The 22,423-nt window shown below is 36.6% G+C and overlaps 1 protein-coding gene across 2 annotated transcripts in view; it reads left to right on the top strand.

Moving 5' to 3' along the window:
* The window catches only part of LOC150101936 (uncharacterized), a 113,906-nt gene that overhangs the window by 1,140 nt on the left and 90,343 nt on the right, over window positions 1–22,423 (top strand). For both annotated transcript variants that reach the window (XM_090400499.1, XM_090400498.1), the window contains exon 2: window positions 7,938–8,124. In XM_090400499.1, the coding sequence (XP_090256625.1) occupies window positions 7,938–8,124 (187 nt within the window). The remainder of the gene's footprint in view (window positions 1–7,937; window positions 8,125–22,423) is intronic.

Raw genomic sequence — 22,423 nt, 5'->3', positions numbered from 1 at the left:
ACATCTCTATTTATAATATATATGTACAGCTTTAATGTATATGGTGGTGATTAATACAAGAAAAAATATCCATTGAGTGTTCTCTAATAATTGTAATGCATTTATTTTATGATTATATATATATATATAATCATAAAATATATATATGCGATATCACGCGAATCAGTTCAATAATAATCTTTTGGAGTTTTTCATATCAATACAATCAATACAATGATGAAGGATTTTTTAATTTCACGCATGCTAGTAGACAGTTGTCGAATGTGAGAACTTGACTTAAACTGGAAGACCGACGGTTCATTGTGCTCTTGGATCGGAAAGGACCTGAGTTTGATTCTCGTCCTGGCGAGAGGAATCTTTATATGGACTTTTTCATTTGAGGATGATAGCCGATCTCATACGAAGATTTTAAGTATTGGTGTGAGTGAGTTGTGTGCAGTAGAGTAGAATACCCTCCTTCGATGATTCCTTGGTTGTACGAGGTAATAGTTATTCGAAGGCTTTTCAAAACGTTCGTAGACAACTCGCACCGATCGCTATCCTTTAGATGCCGTATTGTGTGTTAGCACTCAAACTTCTCTATTTTCATTGATTGTTTCATTTAAAGGCATGAACTTGGACTCTGGAGATGTCACGTATTACTATTATTACGTGACACCTCCAGAAAGTCCAAGGACTCATCTTGAGACGGCACGCTATTACTACACCTAACTCACCACTGCCCTACTTAATCCTTCAACTACAACACACTCTAAATTGCGTGTGTTCTCATGGCCGATTTGCCCATCTGCAGAATGAAAAACCTAGTTTTCGAACCGTATCAGTCGGCTAACTTACCTTCAATTGAAATAGCCCGTATAAAGATCCCTCTCGTCACTATGAGAATCGAATTCAGATCTTTTCCAGTTGAAGAGTGAAATATTCTGTTGTTCTAACTTTACTACTGAGATGCATCATCTTGCTGTTAAGGCCCTATTTTAGGTGTTTAAATTAACCATTCGAAAGCGGTTGCAGTGGTTTGCGTAGCTTACTCAAATTCCTTTTGTTTGCATCATTTCGTAATATTCCATTGGTGGTTGCGACAACACACAATTCTGTATCAGTAACTGCGATGATTTTCTATTTGGCCGGAACATTTCAGCCAACTGGTAGTGGTCTGTGTGTGTGTGGTGGAGGGAGGAACCTAATTATTAGTTTAATACTTATTATAAATAAAATAAAAATGCCTTAACATTTTTAGAAGTGTGAAATGTCAGCGCGCGGATATTTTTTTATTATTATTGAAGAATTAAATTATATTATATTAATAGAACGAGAAATGCTAAAAAAATAAGTATTTTTTCAGCAGTATCCTAATTTCAGTATTTCTTCCCAAAACTGAAGTCTCAATCTGCTGCTGATGATAACGCACAGGTGTATCATTGCGTAACATCGACCATTGCATGTTCAAACTTTTTTTTCCCTATTTTCTTCTTCTTCTTCCTTTATATGAAGCACATATCGGGTTTCCGACTCAATAACACCAGTTTTAGGAGCACGGAAAAAGAATCGTTTTAGTGAATGACTACCGTACCACAAAATGCCGTGGTACGGGAGTGCAAGGGGCTTGGTGGATTCGATCGATGCACTCAAGGGGATTTTTTCGAAATCTCTCAAGAAGATTCACTGAAGGTTGTACAGTGCCAAAAATTATGTCACTTCTGCTCTCTCTTGGTTTAAAACTGTCGGCTTCACGCAGAATTAAAGCTGATCGTAGAAGTTTGATAAAGAATACTTTGCATCATCATCTGTACACAAGCAGATCAACGGCAAAATATCTGTTTATCGGCTCCAGACTTACTAAACTTTCTCTTCGCTCTGTGGGATAGGTTCCATCTGTTTCACAAAGATTACAATCTTAGCTCGTCAAGGAACACGTCAACCGGTTCTTTCTTTCTTTTTATCCTCTTACCCACACACGGCATCGATGCTATAGGTCTCGCGATCTTACTGTATATATCTAAGCTTTTTTTTTTTTTAATGTTTGTTTACAGAAATGGACAAAGCGAAGTAATTGATGCCAGGAACAGCGTAGGTTGTTCTGGGAGTAGATTCAAGATTAAAAAGCATTCAAAGAAGTTCAGAATGGGGATTAATTCATTTTCTATGGTGATCAACGGCCGTGAGCCCCTTTTATGGGAAGGTATGGCACCACCTCAAACCCCCCCCCCCTTATTTTTATCCGGGCTCGGGGCTGGCATAGCTGACAATTCAGACCTATGGCTGGAGGGATTGTCTTAAGTATTCCTGACTGTATCCGTGTGTGTGTGTGTGTTCACGGGGCTAGTTTGCCTTGTGGGATGAAAAACCCCAGATAAACTGAGGAAAAAGCCCTACTGTCCATGCCCAAGGCTGGCTAACTTGGCTATGGCTGAGAAAGACCCTTAAGCTCCTCATGTCGTCAATGGGAATCGAACCTAAGACACTCCTTCCCCAGGCATATGGTTGCGAAGCACATAGCCACTAGGCTAACCGTGCAGACAGAATAGGGATATTTAAATATGATAGGTAATAATAAAATAAGTTCAACTATAATTTTTTAATAATTTGCTTTTTCAACAGAGCTTGCATGTAAGTGAATATGGAGGAATGGTTGGGATTGATAGCATCACCGTTCTCCATTTTATATAATATAATATGAGTTCAAATAATCTGTTATGGATGTTAATCAGTATTTAGATAGGAGGCAAATTTCATCGCTTTGTGTGGAACCACAATTCTGTTTATTAGAGGCCTGAAGGAGCTTGAAAAAAATAAGATAGTTGATATATAGTTTCCGGATTATCTAATTCCCTTCATGGTAGTAATGTACATTGAGTAAACAACTCTTACTGCACGGAGTGAACATTTTTATTTAATTTGATTTTTGTTTAAATCACTCCATCTTAATGTGTAATTCTCAATGACCTGTCACGATCTCATAACTTGGCTTCATAGAAACCTAATTAATGCCCTGTGGGCGATTTTTTTAATGTGACTCTCAACCCATGAAACGTTGTAAGTGCAGCAGCCACAGTGTGCAGTGGATGGGTTGGGATTCATTTATTTTCTATTTGTGTGTGCTTCTTATTTTTCTTCATCCAGAAATCCTCCTCTCTAGAGACAAAATATGGAACTTTTACAAGCCATTTCAGGCTCTAATAAGTGAGACAGTGGTCTCACAGCAGTAGTGAAATTCATCTCTTACCTAAAGACAATCACCAGCGTCCACGATAATGGTAGGATTCGGACCCACATCCTGTTGATTGTAGAGTGGATATGATAAGGGCTTAGCCAACCACTCCAGCAGTAATTAATCCTATCTTCATAATCTGTCACAGCTGTCAGTTGTGTGTGTTTTCAGGATTGTGTATACCTCTCCTGAGGGATGATAAACTTGAGTTTTTGAGAGGAATACACTTCCACTCCACATGAGGCTGGCAAACTCACTCTCAATTGAAAACCCCCAGATGACATTTGAACACAGTCTGTCCAACCAAATAGCATTGTCATTACTGACTGAATTGAAGAAACTTTTTATATGTGAAAGATACACATTGCTAATTAATATGCTTTCTTATAAGGTCTGAACTTCATTTATACTATTTCCTGCAAATATAATGGATGTTTAGTCCTCCTGCCTCTAGCCAATTTTAAAGTTTAGTTTATTTGCAAAGCAGACATTTAACATTATTTAAATATTGTTATGGGACTGGCAGAAAACTTGAGTTGCCTGGACTAAAATCCAGACTTTTAGTTGAAAAAACCTCCAGTGAGTCATGGCTTTTGGGTTATATTCAAGTAATGCTTTTTTTTTCATAATATTTATTATTTTATTTAATAACAAAAGTATGTAGCTCAGTTGATTTTGACAGAGCCCTTTGGTTGGAAAGACTTGAATTCATATCCTGTCTGTGATGTGAAGAACCTTTCTTTTTTTTAATGATTAATCCAGTGTTGGATTAATCATTAAGCATCTGCTTAGGGCACCAAGAGAATGGGAGCACCACAGAATTTTCTATTCTGTGGTGCTCCCAGAATAGAAAATTCTGGTTATCATGTCCTTAACTCTATTTTTTGTAATTGTTCTTATCTGCTATGTTCGACTTTAATTTGAACTGTTAAAAAAAAGTTTTCTTTGGTATGGTAAGTGACTAAAGTTGAAAATATTGAAGATGTCAGACATAGACCTAGAGTTCAGATAACATTAGATCTTATTTTGCTTTATAGTCTTTGGGAGGGTGATTAAAAATCATTTTTAATAAATTTTTGTATTTCCATTTTTTCCCTTATAATAAAATTTTTATTAAGAAATGCATAAAACAGTGTTGAAAATTTGCATTTTTTCTATTACTCTAGTTATAAATAAATTATTTATATTGTTTACTGCTATTTAGTGTTAAAAAAAAAGAATTTTTTATTTAATATACAATAGTTGTGGGGTCTGGGCTGGAAGAAGCTGAATTTTAAATCTCTTATTTCACCTTCAGCGCTTATTTAGTCTGAAGGGCCAATGGAAGCACCACTGTCGGGTTGTTTCCCTAAGTTTAGGGAAACAACCCAACTTAGGGCATCAGGTGTACTTAATCCTGCCCTGACCCATAATGGTGCCACCAACATGCTATAGGTTGTTCGAACAACTTCTCATGTATTTTTTTTATGGTTATTGCAAATAACCTTTTGTGAGCTGAGCTTCCACTCACAAAAGGTTATTTGCAAACCTACATTGCATTTTTTACCATGGTGGACTCAGGATTTTTTTTCCCTATTTTTATCAAACATGTATTTTTAATTTAATTTTGTTTTATATAGTCCAGAAACCGTCTGCTCTAGAGGCCAGGTCTCCAATAAGTGGGTCAATTGTATCATACCGGGTGATGAAATTAATCTCCCACCTAAAGACAATCGCAAACATCCATGCCCACAGCAGGATTTCAACCTGTAGCATGTTGGTTGGAGAACAGATATGCTAATCACTCAGCCAACCAGGCTGGCAACAAGTATGGTGGGCTCAACATAAAAAAAAATAATAATAAATAAATAAATAAATAAAACATCAGTTAAATTACCATAAATGGTGTTCGCTCACTTATCTACTTATTTGTAACTTATCACACAATTTTAGATTGCCCAGATATATTTTCTTGTTTCCTTCTCCACATCCTCATACCCTATGAAAAATTTAAAAATATCACACACTCACACACATATTATATGTGTGTGAGTGTGTGATATTTTTTTTTGTTTGTGTGTATGTATAATCTAATAAGAGCCTCTATTGTCTTCTTGTTTAGAGATTACATAGCATTTGTTACTTGGATCTTCTTCTTCCATGTTTACCTCCACTTCTTCATCCATTTACCCAACTATGTGCAGAACCAAATTTTAATCGCATTGTAGAGAGAGAGAGCAAACCACTTCATATTCTGTAGTCCTCATAATTGACTTTAATTACTCTTTTGCTTGTTTAGTATTTCTCTTTCCTCATAATCCCCCCCCCCCCCCATTTCACAGCAGACCATGTATTTTTAACTGTGCAGATGTGAGCTGCACATTCGCACAGTTAAACCAGATATATACTATTAAGATCTTATCACTCTTACACTCAAGCTCCATAGTAGATCCCCTTGCCTGCATTGTTTTCATCCTGACACATGCTATAGAAAGATTGAAGAAACCTCTACTGTTGTGCTTGACATTATCAATGCATTTGATAACATTAGCATAAACTTTCTATATGGACAGTGGAATTATTAATAATTCTCACAAGTATGAAATGATACTGTGCAATACTTAGAAGGGTAACAAATACTATAGGGACTAGAAGTGAATAAATCCAAAATGTATGTGATGCTGTTTAGACTAAGTGTTAATAAGACTGTGAGAATGAATGATATATTTGCCACATGTTTAAAGGGAATTTGCAAAAGTGTTTTTTATGACCTTGTCTTGGTTGTTTAATGTGAGACTTGCAATCAGGATAATCCCAATGATGTTTGGAAGACAAAATAATACAAATTAATAAAATTAGTGCTTGGTCTGCGGTTTTGGTCAAAGTGTTGGAGAGAATAATATGATTGAAATGATAAATATAGGAGTCTGTATGACATTCAGCATGGATTCATAAATAGTAGGTCTTGATTAAGCAGTCTACTTGCATTTTATGAAAAGCAATGAATAGCTGAGATAAGAAGGAGGCCATATAAAGTCATATGGTGGACTAGCTATGGTTGTAGTTGGTGGATGGTGGAGATGAAGAGTTGTAGAGTAGGTGCTCTCCCTCGATGAGTCTTTGGTTCCTTGGAGGTGTCACATAATAATAATAATAATAATAATATTTTTGAAATTTTCAGGAGGTGTTTGTCACCTTTGTGAATGATAAGCTGAAAGGAGTGGGGATGGATAATAGATCAGATAGGTAGGAGATAGGTTGTTTATAAGATACCTAAGATAACCAGCATGTTGTGTGGATAGGCAATGTGCCATAAAAGAAAAGTAACTAGTGGTATTCCACCATTCTCTGTTCTTGGACCGTTAATGTTCAACTTATTTGTTATTGATATTTCATAAAGACCGACAGAGGATTTTCAGCTGTCTGCTGATGATGCAAATTTGGAGAGAGTTACAATGAGTGATGCAGATGTCAAGTACCTTCAGGAAGATTTAAATAGACTTTTAAATTGGAAAAATGAATTAGGATTGCTAGTTTGAATGTAAATAATCAAATAAATGTATATGGCTATGTGCTGTATTGGTGAAACTGTGCTCCAGGAAACAAGATTCGGGATTTATGGATGATGGCCAACAGAAATCTGAAGTTGAAAAATCACAGTTGAGAAGTATGGTGGAAAAATCTGCAAGTGTCTTGCTGCTACATTAAGCAGGACACTGGCAACTAGAGATATTGAGATAGTTGTATCCATATAGAAGGCGTTTATTAGATATACATGGACTGTTGTATATAGATTTAGTTATCACTCGGTTTCCATTGTGATGAGAGAAGCGATAACATTGCAGGAGTTTTTAAGGTATTGTGAATTTGATTTTAGATTTTATATAGATTAATATAGGTCTGTGGAGTGCTCATTGAGAGAATGCTTATGAGGTGCATAAATAGTTGTAAAAGAGGGAATATGATAGCAATATGTATACATTGCTCCAAGTATTCATAGAATAAATGCAAGAAGTCTTTTGGTACTTATCAGGAAGAGACTAAGCATAAAATCATCCCTGGGAATTAAGTTCTAGTAGCTATAAAAATGTGAAGACTATATTTTTTTACTATGAATGGTAAATGAGTTGACTAGGTTGACTTCTAAGTGAATAGCAAATGGATTGTAAGCATTATTGGCTGAGCAGATTCCATTCTCCAGCCAGTAGTAGGCTGTGGATTTGAATCCTCCTGCAAGGCATGTATGTTTAATCACCAGATTTGTTTCATTACTAGATGCGAGATCACTATCCTGTTTACTGGAGGCCTCAAGTGACTTGAAAAAGTTCATGTTTAGAGGTGGGTTTCCAGATTATATAACTACTAACCCACCAGTACCACTAATATACAATAGGTTTACAACATTTTGTGGACAAGACTCACAAAATTGTATAAAAAATTGATAAAATTGATAAAAAGAAACATAAAATTTTCATTAAATGAATGTAATGAAAATTATGAACTCATCATAGGAATCCCATAGTAAATCACACAATACCTACCTGATCTACAGTGATTATATTATTATCCTATGCTGCAAATGCCCATTGTGGGGAATCGTAGTATGGGATAATAATAATAATAATAATAATAATATTATTATTATTATTATTATTATTATTCTACTTATACTTTTCAGCTCTAGTTTAGCATTTTATCATTCTTGATTTATTATTTTATTTTTATGTCTTTTATTTTTCCATTCTAGATTAAAAAAGTTTACACATGGAGCAGAAGAGATTTTGGCATTGACTGGGATATTGTAGCATCTGTTATTAGTAGATGTGAGAATGTGTTATGTTTGCAAAAACTGAAGAAACGTTTTCAACCAAATTCACTACCTCCATATTACAAAATATCTAAATCCTCAGTTCCTCCTATAAATGGAAACTGTGGTAAGGCTTTTACAGTATTCCTATAAGTAAAGATTTTTAGAAAGTAGTAACCTTTGCAAGAAGTTCCAGAGGGTTAAACAACATCATTTAAAAGTTGAAGTTGGTATATATGCTGTATGCCATCTTTTTTTGCTTTCAAATTTCAGGGTTGAATTAATATTGTAAAATCTCTTATAACTACTACAAATTCAGGGAAGAGAAAATCCAACTCTCATTCTTAGGCGGTATGTAAGGAGAGGGGGGGGGGTACATGAAGATCAAGAGTTTTAGATCTAATGACTTTTTCAGAAGATGTGATTGTGAGTGGTGTGCTTCTTGTTCTCTGTTGAGGAAGTATTTGGGAAAAGGCAATGACTGAGTGTATTCCAGAAGCATGCAATCTGGAAGAAAATGGCATTGCAGAGGTAGCAAGATGAGTGGAGATAATCAGTTACATGAAAAGTACAAAGAGTAAGCAAGAAAGGTGACTTAGTTACTTAGTTTACTTAGGTTACTTAGTAAGCATACCACACTTTTGCTAGGATAACAGCAGTTATCAAATGAGCTAAAAGAAATCCTAGGGAGTTTTTTTTTTTTTTTATGGAATGTAGGCGGTAGAAGAAAGAATGATTATGGGAGCATGATGTTGGTCAGTAATAATAATAAGAGAATGATAAAAAACTGAGAAGTATATAGTAGAGGTGTGTTTAATAAGCAGTTTAAGTATTCCAACCTTGTGATTGTAACATAATACAGAACTATAAGCAGTGGGAATGGGGAGGAACCAATGATAATGATGAGTCAGCAGGAAGTATATGAAGAATTGAGTAAGCTTGATTTCAGCAAGGCCATGGGATTTGATGGTGTATCACTATGTGTCTTGAGGAAATGTTCCAGGGAGTTACAAACAGCTTTAATTTACATTTTTAACATGAGTCTTAGATTAGCCCAAGTTGCAAAGGAGTGGAAAGATGCAAAATTGTTCTGCTTCATAAAGGGGGTGATAAGACTAAGGCTTCGAATTATAGGCCAGTCCTTGTCTGGAGATGGGTCAGGATGTTGGAGAAGCTATTGAGGACAAAGATTCGGAATTGGGTTGACAGTGGTAGAATTCTTTTTAATGAACAGCGTGGCTTTGCTAAAGGATGATCGTGATTTAGCAATTTGCTTGCTTGTTATTACAAAGTAATGAATATGTTGGAAAAGGAGGATGCATGTACAGTAGTATATTTAGATTTTACAAAGGCTTTCAATAGATTGCCACATGACAAACTAGTAGTTAAATTGGAACATATGGGGGTTGAATTGTAGATTAGCTGTCTGACAGATATCAGCAGGTTGTGTATGGGGAGTGATATCCCAGAAGATGAAAGTCACTAGTGGTGTCCCCAGGGGTCTGTTTTCATGTTTAGAGGTGGGTTTCCAGATTATAGAACGATTAACCCACCAGTACAACTAATATACAATAAGGTTTATCACATTTCGTGGACAAGACTCACATGATAAAAAGAAACAATAAAACTTTAATTAAATGAATGTGATGAAAATTATGAACTCATCATAGGGTTTAATTTGTTGTTGTTTAATCTGCATGTAAATGACATTGGAAAGGGCTGAAATGGTGATATTAATGTAAATTATTACATAACATCTCCAAGGAGTCAAGACTCATTGAGGGAGGGAACCTATTCGATAACGCTCTGTATCCACCCCAGCGAACTGCCACTACTATCATCGCCTACACCAAAGCCATCTACTGCCCACCACCATAACTAGTATTTTTTGTTTGTAAATTGCACATGTTCTCAATGCAGATTTGTCTGTATGCAGGATGAAAAACTCAAATTTCTGTGGAAAAACACTGCTACCTCCATATGAGATTGTCGAACTCACCTTCATTTGAAGAAACCTATATAAAGATTCCTCTTGTGATGATGAGAATTGAATTTAGGCCTTTTCCAATTGAAGGACGCAATGTACTGCCGTTCTTCCGATTGCACTACAAAGGCGCTTAAAAATTCCGTCGAGCCGGATATACAGTTGTTTGCAGATGATTCAAAGTTAGGGAGAGTGATGAGAAGTAGAGCAGATATAAGTTGCAAGAGGACTTAAATAGACTGTCTGAATGGGTGAGGGTGTGTGGGGATATCAGTTTAATGCTGCGAAGTGTAAGGTTTTAAAATTTGGGAAGCAAAGATGGGATGTAGAGTATCAGATTGGTGAGGATGTTTTAGAAGAGGTGGAGGAGATGAAAGATCTGGGAATAATGGTGCAATAGAGACTTGAAATTTCATGGACATTTTGCTAAAATCGAGAAGACTGCAGCAGATTATGGGGATGATGTGGAGAACACTGATGTGTAGAAGTAAGAATATTTGGATTCCATTGTATAAGACTTTGATCAGGCTGTATATGGATTACTATGTACAGAATTGGTCACCAGGTTTTCAAAAGGATGATGAGCTGTTGAAGAGGGTTCAGACACAATTGACCAAATTGCTTTCTGGTCTCTGTGTGGAATATGAGGAAAAATTGAAAGAATGCAAATTACAGAGCCAGTGGATAGAAGGAAGAGGGGAGACATGATCGAGACATATAATTTGGTCAGGGGTAATTACCAGAGTGACATGGATGAGATTTTTCATAGGATATCTGGAGATGTGAAGAATGAGAGGCCATCCCCTGGAAGCTGTATAAGGTGGGTATGATCATGGTGATGAGGAGTAGATTTTTTGCATTGAGAGTGGTAAGTGATTGGAATGCATTGCCTGAGAATGTGGTGAGTTTCAGGTAAAGTGAATGCATTTAAGTCAAGGTGTAATAAACTCTGCATATGAAAGCAGGACCTCTCACGATGAGTCCCTTTACTGCATGGAGGTATTTTTTTTTATTAAAATTTATGATTACGTATTTAAATTACATGTGATACATACATTGCGTTCATACATACATTTGATTACATATGATTCATACATTACATACATTTGATTACATATGATTAGCGTGGTTGGCCGAGCGGTTAGCGTATCCGTCCTCCAGCCGAAAGGCTGCTGGTTCAAACCCCTTTTTGGGCATGGATGTTTGTGATTGTCTGTGAAAATACTAGTGGTGGTGGGTGGTAGATGGCATTGGTGTAGATGATGGTAGTTGCAGTTTGTTGCAGTTGATGGATTGAGTGGTGGAGACAGAGCTTTAGAGTAGGTACCCTCCATTGATGAGTCTTTGGACTCTCTTGAGAATTCACGTAATAATAATAATAATAATAAAGATACATACATTTGATTACATATGATACACACATTATGTGCATTTGATTCCATATGATTCATACATTACATTACATGCATTTGATTCCATATGATTCATACATTACATTACATGCATTTGATTACATATGAAACATACATTGATTATATTTTTTTTTTAAATTCAATCCTTTTTTATTATTAAAATGATGATGATTATTATTATTATTATTATTATTATTATTACCCCAAGACCTCATTAAGTCAAAGATTCACATGGGAGGTCCTTTTATCACACACATATCATACCGTGTCTTAAACACACTCAAAGTGTGTTTAAGACACGGTATGATATGCCTGAGAGTGCAGACACCACACTCTCAGGCAAAGCATTCCAATCATTCACAACTGTGCATGAAAAAACCTGCCTCTCACTCCCCTACTCACACCCTCTTTATACAGTTTCCAGGGATGACATCTGGTTCTCCCCTGATCTCCCACTATTATCTGTAGAACTTCTCCACCATTGATCCTATAACAACTCCTTACCAACTTGTAGGTCTCTCTCATATCTCCCCTCTTCTTCCTGTCCACTAGACTCTGCAAATTACATCTTCTCAATCTTTCCTCATACTCAACATTCCAGAGGTCAGAAACTACCTCAGTCAGTCGCCTTTGGACCAATTCCAACATCTCTTCATCCTTTTGAAAATCCAGTGACCAAATCTGGGCACAATAATCCATGTGTGGCCTAATCAAAGCCTTATACAACGGAACAAGAATCTCCCTACATCTACACGTCAATGTCCTCTGCATCATTCCCAGAAGCTTATGTGTTGTCTTCACAATTTTGGCGAGGTGTCCCCTAAATTTTAGATCCTTATCCACTATCACCTTCAGATCTCTTATTTCCTCTACCTCCAATAATATATTCTCAACAAGCATAAATTCTGCATCCCATCTTTGTTTTCCAAATTTTAAAACCTTACATTTTGCAACATTGAACTCACATCCCAATTTCAGGTGCCCAATCACTCAATTTATTCAAGTCTTCTTGTAAGGCCACAACATCTTCACTACTCTTTATGGTTCGTCCCAACTTTGCATCATCTGCAAACAACTGAATATCTGAATCCAAATCTTCCGCCAATATCATTAATATACAAGTTAAACAGTAATGGCCCTAAAACAGACCACTGAGGCACTCCAATAAAGACTTTCCTTTTCCTTGATATCGCACCCCCATACACAACTTGTTGATGCTTATCAGATAGCCAGTCTCCAATCCAATGTACTAATCTAATATCCAACCCCATCTACTCTAGTTTGACTGTCAACTTATCATGAGGTACTCTATCAAAAGCCTTTGCGAAATCCAAGTATATTACTGTGTATCCTTCTCCTCTGTCCAAAAAAGCAGTCACTTTATTGTAATAAATAAGTAGATTACTAAAACATGACCTCCCTTTAGTAAATCCATGCTGTCCATCAAAAATAATACCATTGGTGTCAACCCAACTCTGGATCCTAGTTCTCACAAGCTTCTCCAACAATTTAACCACAACACCTGACACACAAATAGGCCTATAGTTTGATGCTTGAGTTCGATCACCTCCTTTATGAAGTGGCACAATCTTGCCCTCCTTCTACTCCTTAGGAACTTGACCAAGTGCAAGACTCGTATTAAAAAAATATGTCAAGGCAGGTGTCAACTTCCTGGCACATTCCTTCTGAATACATGGCGATATATTATCAAGTCCCACAGCCTTATTTACATCTGGTTTACTGAACTCCCCAAACACCTCTTGCTCACTTACAGTCAGTCTCTCCTCCCCATCATCAACAGCTCTCAATCTCTTCATGACGTCACATTCACAAGATTGAAAGATCTTTATGAACTGCTCATTAAGTATCTCCACCACACACATTCTGCAACAGCTCTGTTTATACCATTTTCTCCTATCAATGTCATCCTTCCATAATCATTCTTTCTTTTGCTGGCTACATATCGAAAGAACTCCCTAGGATTCTTTTTTGCTTCATTAGCTAACTGCTGTTCATACCTCTCTTTAGCTACTCTCACCAACCAAGTCACCCTCCTTGCCTGGTCTTTGTAGACCTCATGAAATTGGTTATTTCCACTTCTCTTATGCTGCCTCCGCAATTCCCTCTTTCTCTGTATCGCATGCTTAATCTCTTTATTCATCCATTTCACACCTACCTTATTTAACCTTCTCACCCTTGATACATTTAGACATTGCATCTACTAGATAGTTTTTGAAAATCCCCCAAGCTGCATTGGTCTCTTTTCCAGCTAACGCCTCATTCCACGCTACACCCGCAAGCTGTCTCCTGAACTCTTCATAATCACCCCCCTTGTGGTTCCACATCTACCCTTTTCTCACAGGGGTCCTCGCACTGCTGGCAACCACCCAGGTAATCACCTCATGGTCACTTTGAGCAACTGGTGGATGATTTGACACCTTATTTATAATTACATCCTCTGATGAGATGACCAAATCCAAGACCCTTAATCCTCGTGTGCCCTCTGTTACATACTGTCTGAGGTAGTTATCCCTCAAAACCTCATGAAACTCGTTTTCTTTACTTCCAGTTGCCATCTCATCATTCCGGTGTATATTGCCGTAATTAAAATCGCCCATAATGATCACCCTTTTCTTATTTGCTTGGCTAATTTGACTATATATTTCACTATCACCACCATCCACATTACCTGGTCTGTAACAACATCCCACGAAGTATTTGATTCCTTTCACCTCTATCTCACACCATACTGCCTCAAAACCACTGGCACTATTTCCGTCTTGCATCTCTACTTTGTATGGACATAACTCTTTCTCTGTCATCAATAGCACTCCCCCTCGCTTTTTACCCATTCTATCCTCACGAAACACATCATACCCTTCCATCTCTATTCCTGTCAGGATGTCATCCTCTTCCAACAATGTCTCACTTATTCCAACAATCTTTGGGTAAACAGACGCAATTAGTGCAACCCTTTCATCTGCCTTGTTTCTTATACTTCTAGCATTGGTATTACAAACACAACATCTCATTTCTGGATCTACAGCTAGTTCCACTAATACCACTCACTTGATGTGATCTCTCCATGCTCGACTGGGGCCATTTCCCTTTCTGCTTCTTCATTTCAGAACCCTTTTCAATTCCAACTGTTTCCTCTTGATCTCTGGTCATCCCATTCCTTTCTTGTCTACACATGCTCTTATGTGTAGACAAGAAAGGAACCTCCTCTTGGAGCATCCACCTTTTTCACGCTGTGTATCCCTGTCCACCCTGAGCCTCCCCGTCTCCCTGCTCCTCTTGCACACCCATTCTCTCATTTTCTATACTCATACCACTCACTTCCCCATTCATACCCACTTCTTCAATCTTTCCTGTCTTACTCTCCTGCTCTTCCACATCGCTCCCCTTTTGATCTGATTCATTCTCTCTATTCACTTCTATACCTTCCAGCAGCAGTCTCTCCAAGTGACTCACACCATAACCACTCAAATGCAGTCCATCACTCCCATACAGCTCACTCCAGCCCTCAAACTCATTCCACACATTAACAAACTGTACACCCATCTTCTCACACATTTCAGCCAGCTTATGATTAGATATTTACAACACATAAGAATACATATTTACAACAGGCTTAATTCTGTTTTTTTTTTTTGTAACAATGAAATTCGTACAGATTTTTCTTTCTTTTTTCTTTTTTTTCCGTATAATGTTTTAATAATAATAATAATACCTCATTTATTCATATAACAATGAGTTATATATATTTAGAATTTTGATTTTAATATATTTAAGCGCTGTAAATACAGCACTTAAATGTGATATATGGATTTGTGTTCCCCCTTTTTTTTATTGATCTTGAATGAGATGTAATTTCTCAAATTTCTTCCTTGAAGCTTATTTCATAAGCTTATCTGATGATATCACCAGTTAGTATTATTTATTGGTTTGTTTGCTGTTTTGGGAAGAAGGCTGATATTTAATAGGTTTCGATTTCCACTACAGCCGTTGATTGAGAAATTCTCACGCGCACACCCGTGCACACACGACAACTTGGAATGTCTTGATGCGTCGCTGAACTGGAAGCCTGAATGAATATATTGTGTTTCATTAAGTTTGTATGGTATTTTGGGTGCGTGTTTCTTGTTCATAGTATGTCCTTAGAGCTCTTTTCAGGCTATTGTAGTTTGGAAGGTTTCTGTATTCAAAAGGTAATTTGTTTATCATGTCTGGGATGTAAAAGTTTCGCGTGACCTATCCGTAGTGATTATTGTATTTATGTGTGATATAATTAGTTGCCTGAGGTCTTGTTATACGGTATGTATTTCTGACTGTCCTGTAGTTGGCATCGAAATAATGTTTTAGCAAAGCTGCATAGTGACATAAATGTTTTACTGTCAGTAATTTGTGTTCTGACATTGCAGTTTATATAAAGTCGTTATTGTCTCTTTGTTCCCAAAAGATAAGTTGTATCATTTTGTACTGTAGCAACATTAGTCTGTTTAGTTTGTAGGGTGCACAGAAGGCATAGTGCTTTGCCTTCTGTGCACCCTACATTTTCTCATAAATATTCTTGATATTTATGAGAAAATATCAAGAATAGTGAGAGATCTTACTCCACCTTTGCAACGAGTTGCCTTGGTGTGGCACTACCAAGTGGTCACTTATGCTTGGATTCGCCGACAGTTCGTCGGCATGAAACACTCAGATCGTAGTTTTCGATCTTAGTTTCGCTTACTGGCTGAAAAACAATAAGGGATTTTTATCCCCTTAACTTAACCATGTGTTTTGGGGATAATATGAAAGGTCTCTATGTATGCTGTGAGATTCTTCAGTATGATCCGCTCCATAATTTGATTGATAATTGGTAATGTTGCTATGATTCTGTAATTGCTGATTAAATTTTTTTTCCATGTTTATATATGGGTGTGATTATGGCAGTCTTTAGCATACATGGTATCTGTCCTGTTTTAAATATTTTATTTATTAATTTTAGTAGGATAGGACTTAAGCTAGTTGCATGTTGCTTGATATCGTTAGGTCTTATACCATCAATTCCTGGGCCTTTGTTTGGTTTGATTTGATGTATTGCTGAGAGAAGTTCTGCTTCTTTTATGGTTGGGACCATAATGTCTGTTTTGATTGTGGTCCGAGTGTAGGGTCACGTTTTGTGATTGAGGGAATATTTCTGTGCTGTTCTTCGATGGAGTCTGCAAAGTATTGGTTTAGTCATTTGCTAGTTGTTGGATAGGTTTTGCATCTTTCATGAAGCTGTGTTTTATGGTTTCGGAGGTGGTGGTGTTGGGAACACAATCTAGCATCTCATTGATCAGATGCCAGGTTTGTTTCATGTTGTTTTGTGCAGAGGTTAGTTTGTCTCTGTAGTAGCTTCTTTTTGCATTTCTGATTTGTGTTGGTTATCTTATATTCAGTTTTTAAAGCTGTGTTATTTGAATATTGCTTTAATTCTTTCCATAAAGCGTCCTTTCTGTGTATTTCTAGGATTAAGTTTTGTGTTATCCAAGGATTTTGTGTTGTTTTTGAACGAATTCTGACTTTCTTTGCAGTTTCTTATATATTTCCTCCAGTGTGAGTTTAATGTTGTTTTATAAGATATCTGCTAAATCTGATGCCAGGTGTTCTCAGTCTGTTTTTCTTATTTCGTGGTTGACTATTTCTTCATCTATTATTGTTTTCTGTCACTTTTCTTTGTTGATAATAATAATAATTCTTCTTCTGACAGAGCACTCAACCAATTTTAGCAACCCATTTCACTCATGTGCTACTCTCTAGGCAAAAAATCTAGTTGTACTTTACAAAACTACACTGTTCCTCTCACTAAAAAAAAAAGCATTATATTTCCCATCTACTAATTCCTGAATTCTGCTTTTGAAAACTTTTCTACTAACCTCACTACTGCACTTTAAATACTGATTAGACTATAACTATTTTTTAATTCTATTGTGAAGCATAGTTTCTGCAGTGGAACTATTTTATCTTCTTTCCACTCTCTTGGAACATTACAGAGATGAAACTTCTCAGCCTGTTGACAGGCACTGCAGATGTGCAAATTCCATATACATTCTCTAATATACAAGCTGGTATTCCATCTAAGCCCATGGTTGTATTTGTATCAAAATTCAGTAATATCCTAAGCACTTAAAAATCATCTACTGCCATTCAAATGAAGTAGATATTGAATCCAATATTATTTCATAGCCAAATATAGAAACTACAAGTTTCATGCCGAATATAGAGACTTTAAAAGTCTCAGTGGATATGAGCTTTCACCAACCTTTCATGACAGGACAACTCGTAGTAAAAGTGGGCCAAGATCTGATCACTGTCCTTGGCATTTTCCCATAATGTAAAACACATCTCCTAGGAGATGTATGAAGCTAGACCAAGAATACTCAGAATGAAGTGATGCTGAACTTGTACTTTACGATACAAGTCATCTCATTATTATTACTAAGTCTGACAAGGGGAAACTCTACTGTTGTTATGGATTCTGTTTAATTATAAAGAAAAGTCACTCTTTTATTATGCAATCGATCAATGTACCCACTAGCTCCCACGAATGAGACCTCAAAAAATGTTGAAACCGGTCTGGATAGTGACCTCTCCCCATAATGTATAACATCATACATCTCCTAGGTGATGTGTTTTACATTATGTACCAAGGACAGTGATCAGAGCTTGCACCATCTTTACTATGAGTTGCCCTGTCATGAAAGGTTGCCGTACGCTCATATCCGCAAACTTTTATAGTCTCTATATTCGGCATGAAACCCTTGTAGTTTCTATATTTGGCTATGAAATAATGTTGGATTCAATATCTACTTAATTTGAATGATTTTGCATTGCCGAAGTGAAGCCTTTGGCTCTCTTTTTCAGTCATTGACCTATTCTAATATCAGTTCCTGTCACATGCATTATCTCCACCTGGATGCTATACTGTTTTAAAGAGATCACATAGTAACCCAACTTTTTCAAATCATCTATTGTTCATGTTCCATTTTTAACTGTTGTTGCCACTGATGATGGCCTGTAACAATCAGACTGAAATATATGGCCTTTAATAAATAGAATTACTTATTCTTGTGTTTTTTTATGTTAATTGAAGAAACCTATTATGGCACAAGTATCTCTTTAGCAACAATTAATAATCCTTCATGGGGAAGAAAGAACTAAGACCAGTAAACTTGGAAAACTATCAGTGCTAGAAGGTAATTTCTAAGCAAGGATAGCTTTTCTCAGAAAATGCTGCAATCTCAAGATTATTGCAAACTTTGCAAGCTGAAGGAATTGATCAAGCCCCCAGGTGCTCATAATATTTATTTCAATGCAAGCCTATCACTCATCTGCTGTCAATTATGAGCTGCTAAATGTGAACAAGCTATTAACATATATCTTATTTAGGTTCTCTGGAATTTTATTACCTCAACTGTATATCTTCAACTTTCCAATATAGTTCTTACTGTGGCTTAACATTCTCTGCACCATTCATTTAATAAACACAACCAACATTTAGATTATAAATTCAATCCCTTGTCATGAAGCCAAGTGCACTTCATACTTATTCTTTCAAAAGGGCATGATTTCTCCATAGTTCCTAAAAGGATACCTTACTTAGATTTCTTCTTCAACATCGAACAGAACTCATTTACTCTTATATTCTTATTCACTCATAAGAATATAAGAACATAAGTTACCTTCGTAACTCCACTACTAGTATGGGCTTTCTTGTGATTATATCAATTACTTTAATATCATTTTTTCTCTAGGTGTTTATCAGAACTTTCCAGACCCTCCTCATAACTGAAATGAAAGTGTTACAGTCCTTAAGACACAACAGTCATCTCATTAAGTCTGACAAGGATCAATGTACCAAGAATTGGATTACAATCCAACTAACAGACAACCCAAAAAACTGAACTCTTTATGAGATGTAGGTTGTAAGCCTTGTTGGGGGACATCATAGAAAATCTTAGAAGTTATTTAAGTTAAGGGATATTGCATCCCATATTGTTTCTTAGCCGAATAAGAAACTCAAAGAGTTTCATCCCAAATATAGAAACTATATAAAGTTCGGCAATTCCAAGCGTAAGCAAATACCTGGATAGTAGCACCTGACCCATTTTGGTAGTGCAAACTGAGGCAACTCATAGAAAGGGTGGAGCAAGCTCTGATCACTATTCTTGAGTTTTACCCATAATCTGAACTTAGCTCCTAGGAGCTGTATTACTGTTCTACATTATGAGAGAAGGTCACTACTCAGACTGGTTTCAACCCTTATTGAGGTCTCATCAGTGAGTAGGTAGACCTAGTTAATACCAAGTTTGTAGTGAACAGAATTTACATGTAGAAAATTCAACTTATCCCTTCTATGAGAACTGCCAAGAAGGTGTCCTAATAAATTACTAATTATAGTGATCGGAGCATGCTCCACCCTTTCTATGAGTTGCCTCATTTTGCACTACCAAAATGGGTCAGGTGCTTCTATCCGGTATTTGCTTACGCTTGGAATCACCGAACTTTATATAGTTTCTATATTCGGCATGAAACTCTTTGAGTTTCTTATTCGGTTAAGAAACAATATTATTATTATTATTATTATTATTATTATTATTTCGGGCGACTCCAGGAGTCCTTAGACTCATCGAGGGAGGCCCTAAACATCATGTCCACACAACTATGCGATTACATTCTCACAGTATCTATCATACCTTGTCTTGAACTCGTTCACCGTCATAGCACCCACAACAGACTCTGGCAGCTTATTCCACTCATTTACCACTCTAAAAGTAAAGAACCCAGCTCTAACACCCCTGCTAACCACACTCTTGCCCAGCTTCCATAGGTGTCCCCTAGTTCTCCCACCACCAATCCTGATCTCAAAAATATCCTCTGAATTAATCCTATAGAATCCCTTTAGCAATTTGAATGTCTCAATCATATCTCCCCTCCTCCACCTATCAACTAGTTTCTGCAACCCACAAATCTTCAACCTGTTCTCATATGGTTCATTCCATAGACCTGTTATCATCTTAGTCACTCGCCTCTGGATCCTCTCCACCTCCTCCCCGTCAAGAAGGAACCGAGGTGACCAAATCTGGGCACAGTAGTCGAGATGAGGTCTTATCAAGGCTCGGTACAGAGGTACAATAACTTGCTTGTCTCTGCTCGTCAAGGTATTTTTCAACAACCAAGTGAGTTGATGAGCTGATTTAGCTTCTTTTGCAGTGTGCCCCCTAAACTTCATCTCCCTATCCACCAACACTCCCAAGTCCCTGGCCTCATCAATCTCTTGGAGTACAGTTCCACCAATGTGGTATACTGCTGCTAATCTTTTCACCCCAAAATGCATAACCTTAAATTTTGTCACATTAAATTGACATCCATTCTCCTTAGTCCAGAACTCCAATCTATCTAAGTCATCCTGCAAGACTTTGACATCTTCTGCATTCACTATTGCCCTACCCAACTTTGCATCATCAGCGAACAAATGAATCATTCCACTTAGATCCTTCCCTATATCGTTAATGAACAGATTAAACAGCAGTGGTCCAAGAACAGAACCCTGCGGCACACCACTAGTCACAGGCCGTCTTTTGGACTCTACTCCTGAATAAACTACTCTTTGATATCTCTCCATCAACCAACCACCTATCCACCTCACCAACCCTATATCCATTCCCATATGTTGTAGTGGGATGCAATATCCCTTAACTTAAATAAGTTCATGTCGCCGAATTGAAGCCTTTGGCTCTTCATGTAATTAGTAATCTTAGAAGTTATTTTGCTATAACCTCCCCCCCCCCAGGTTTATGATTTACCCAAAGTACTTAAATAGTCTAAATAAATCAAATAAATTAAATCGAATATCCAAAATTTTAATACACCTATCGAAAGCTCAGATTGGCAACTCATGCTCATTCTATTAAAAATTCTTCTGATTTTCTAGATAAAGTAAAAAATGTTTCCCTACAACCCACTGATATAATCCTTAGATTTGATATAGAATCAAATATCAAATCACAAATATTCCTCTTGAGGATACACTATACCTACCTTCAGAAGCCTTTCCACAGGATATAGTGAAACTATTCGACTTTGTTATGCACTCTGGATATTTTATTTGTTAGAATAAAGTTTACAGTCAAGTTGAAGGAATCACAATGGGAAGTCCACTCTCCTGCACTTGCCAACTTTTATTTAGAACATTTAGAAGACATTATTTTCTCATCTATAAGCCCCTCAGCTGTCATTTTGGGTTCGTTATGTAAACGATGTTTTTTCTACCTATCATAACGAAGACATGTTGACTACTTTTTTTACTGAATATAAACAATCTACATCCACGAATTAAATTTACTATGGAAATGGATAAAAACAACAAATTTTCCTTTTCAGATATTCTACTCCTTCATTTACCATCATTTGAATTAATTCTGTTTATTGAAAGCCTAACACTACATTCAGCAGCAATCAACTCACCATCCATCACAGAAGACTGGAATTATAAAAACTTTATTATGATGTGCTTATAGTATTTGTTCTACTCCTCAACTATTACAGTTGAGGAGTAGAACAAATATATGAAACTTAATGGCTTCTCAGAACAGACCATGCATTTCTATAATCCTAGCTCAAATAACAAAGGATAATTTGTTGTTTTTATCCATTTCCATAGTTAATTTAATTTGTGGATGTAGATTATTTATATACAGTGAGTTCCAATTCCTTACATTTCTGGTATCTCAGAGCCCATTTCGAGAATTCTTAAGAAATAAAATTTAGTGGCTGCTTTTCTTCCTGTCCACAAATTATCAACATGGTCATCTTCTAAAAATAAAAATGAATTCTAAAAATGTCTATTGTGATTGCTATCATTCTTACTTTGGACAAACTGGATGCTCTGCGGAAAAGAGAATACAAGAACACAATCTTACATTAGCAACAGTAAATCTGAAAAATCTAGCTTGGCACAGCACAGAATAATTACAGACCACAACATCCTATGGTCT

This window comes from Typopeltis vanoorti, chromosome 11 (genome assembly GCF_054136105.1).
Source record: "Typopeltis vanoorti isolate ZY-2024b chromosome 11, IOZ_Tvanoo_1.0, whole genome shotgun sequence".
Classification (NCBI taxonomy): domain Eukaryota; kingdom Metazoa; phylum Arthropoda; class Arachnida; order Uropygi; family Thelyphonidae; genus Typopeltis; species Typopeltis vanoorti.
Note: the sequence above shows the minus strand (reverse complement) of the source record. Positions and strands in the feature narration are given on the sequence as shown.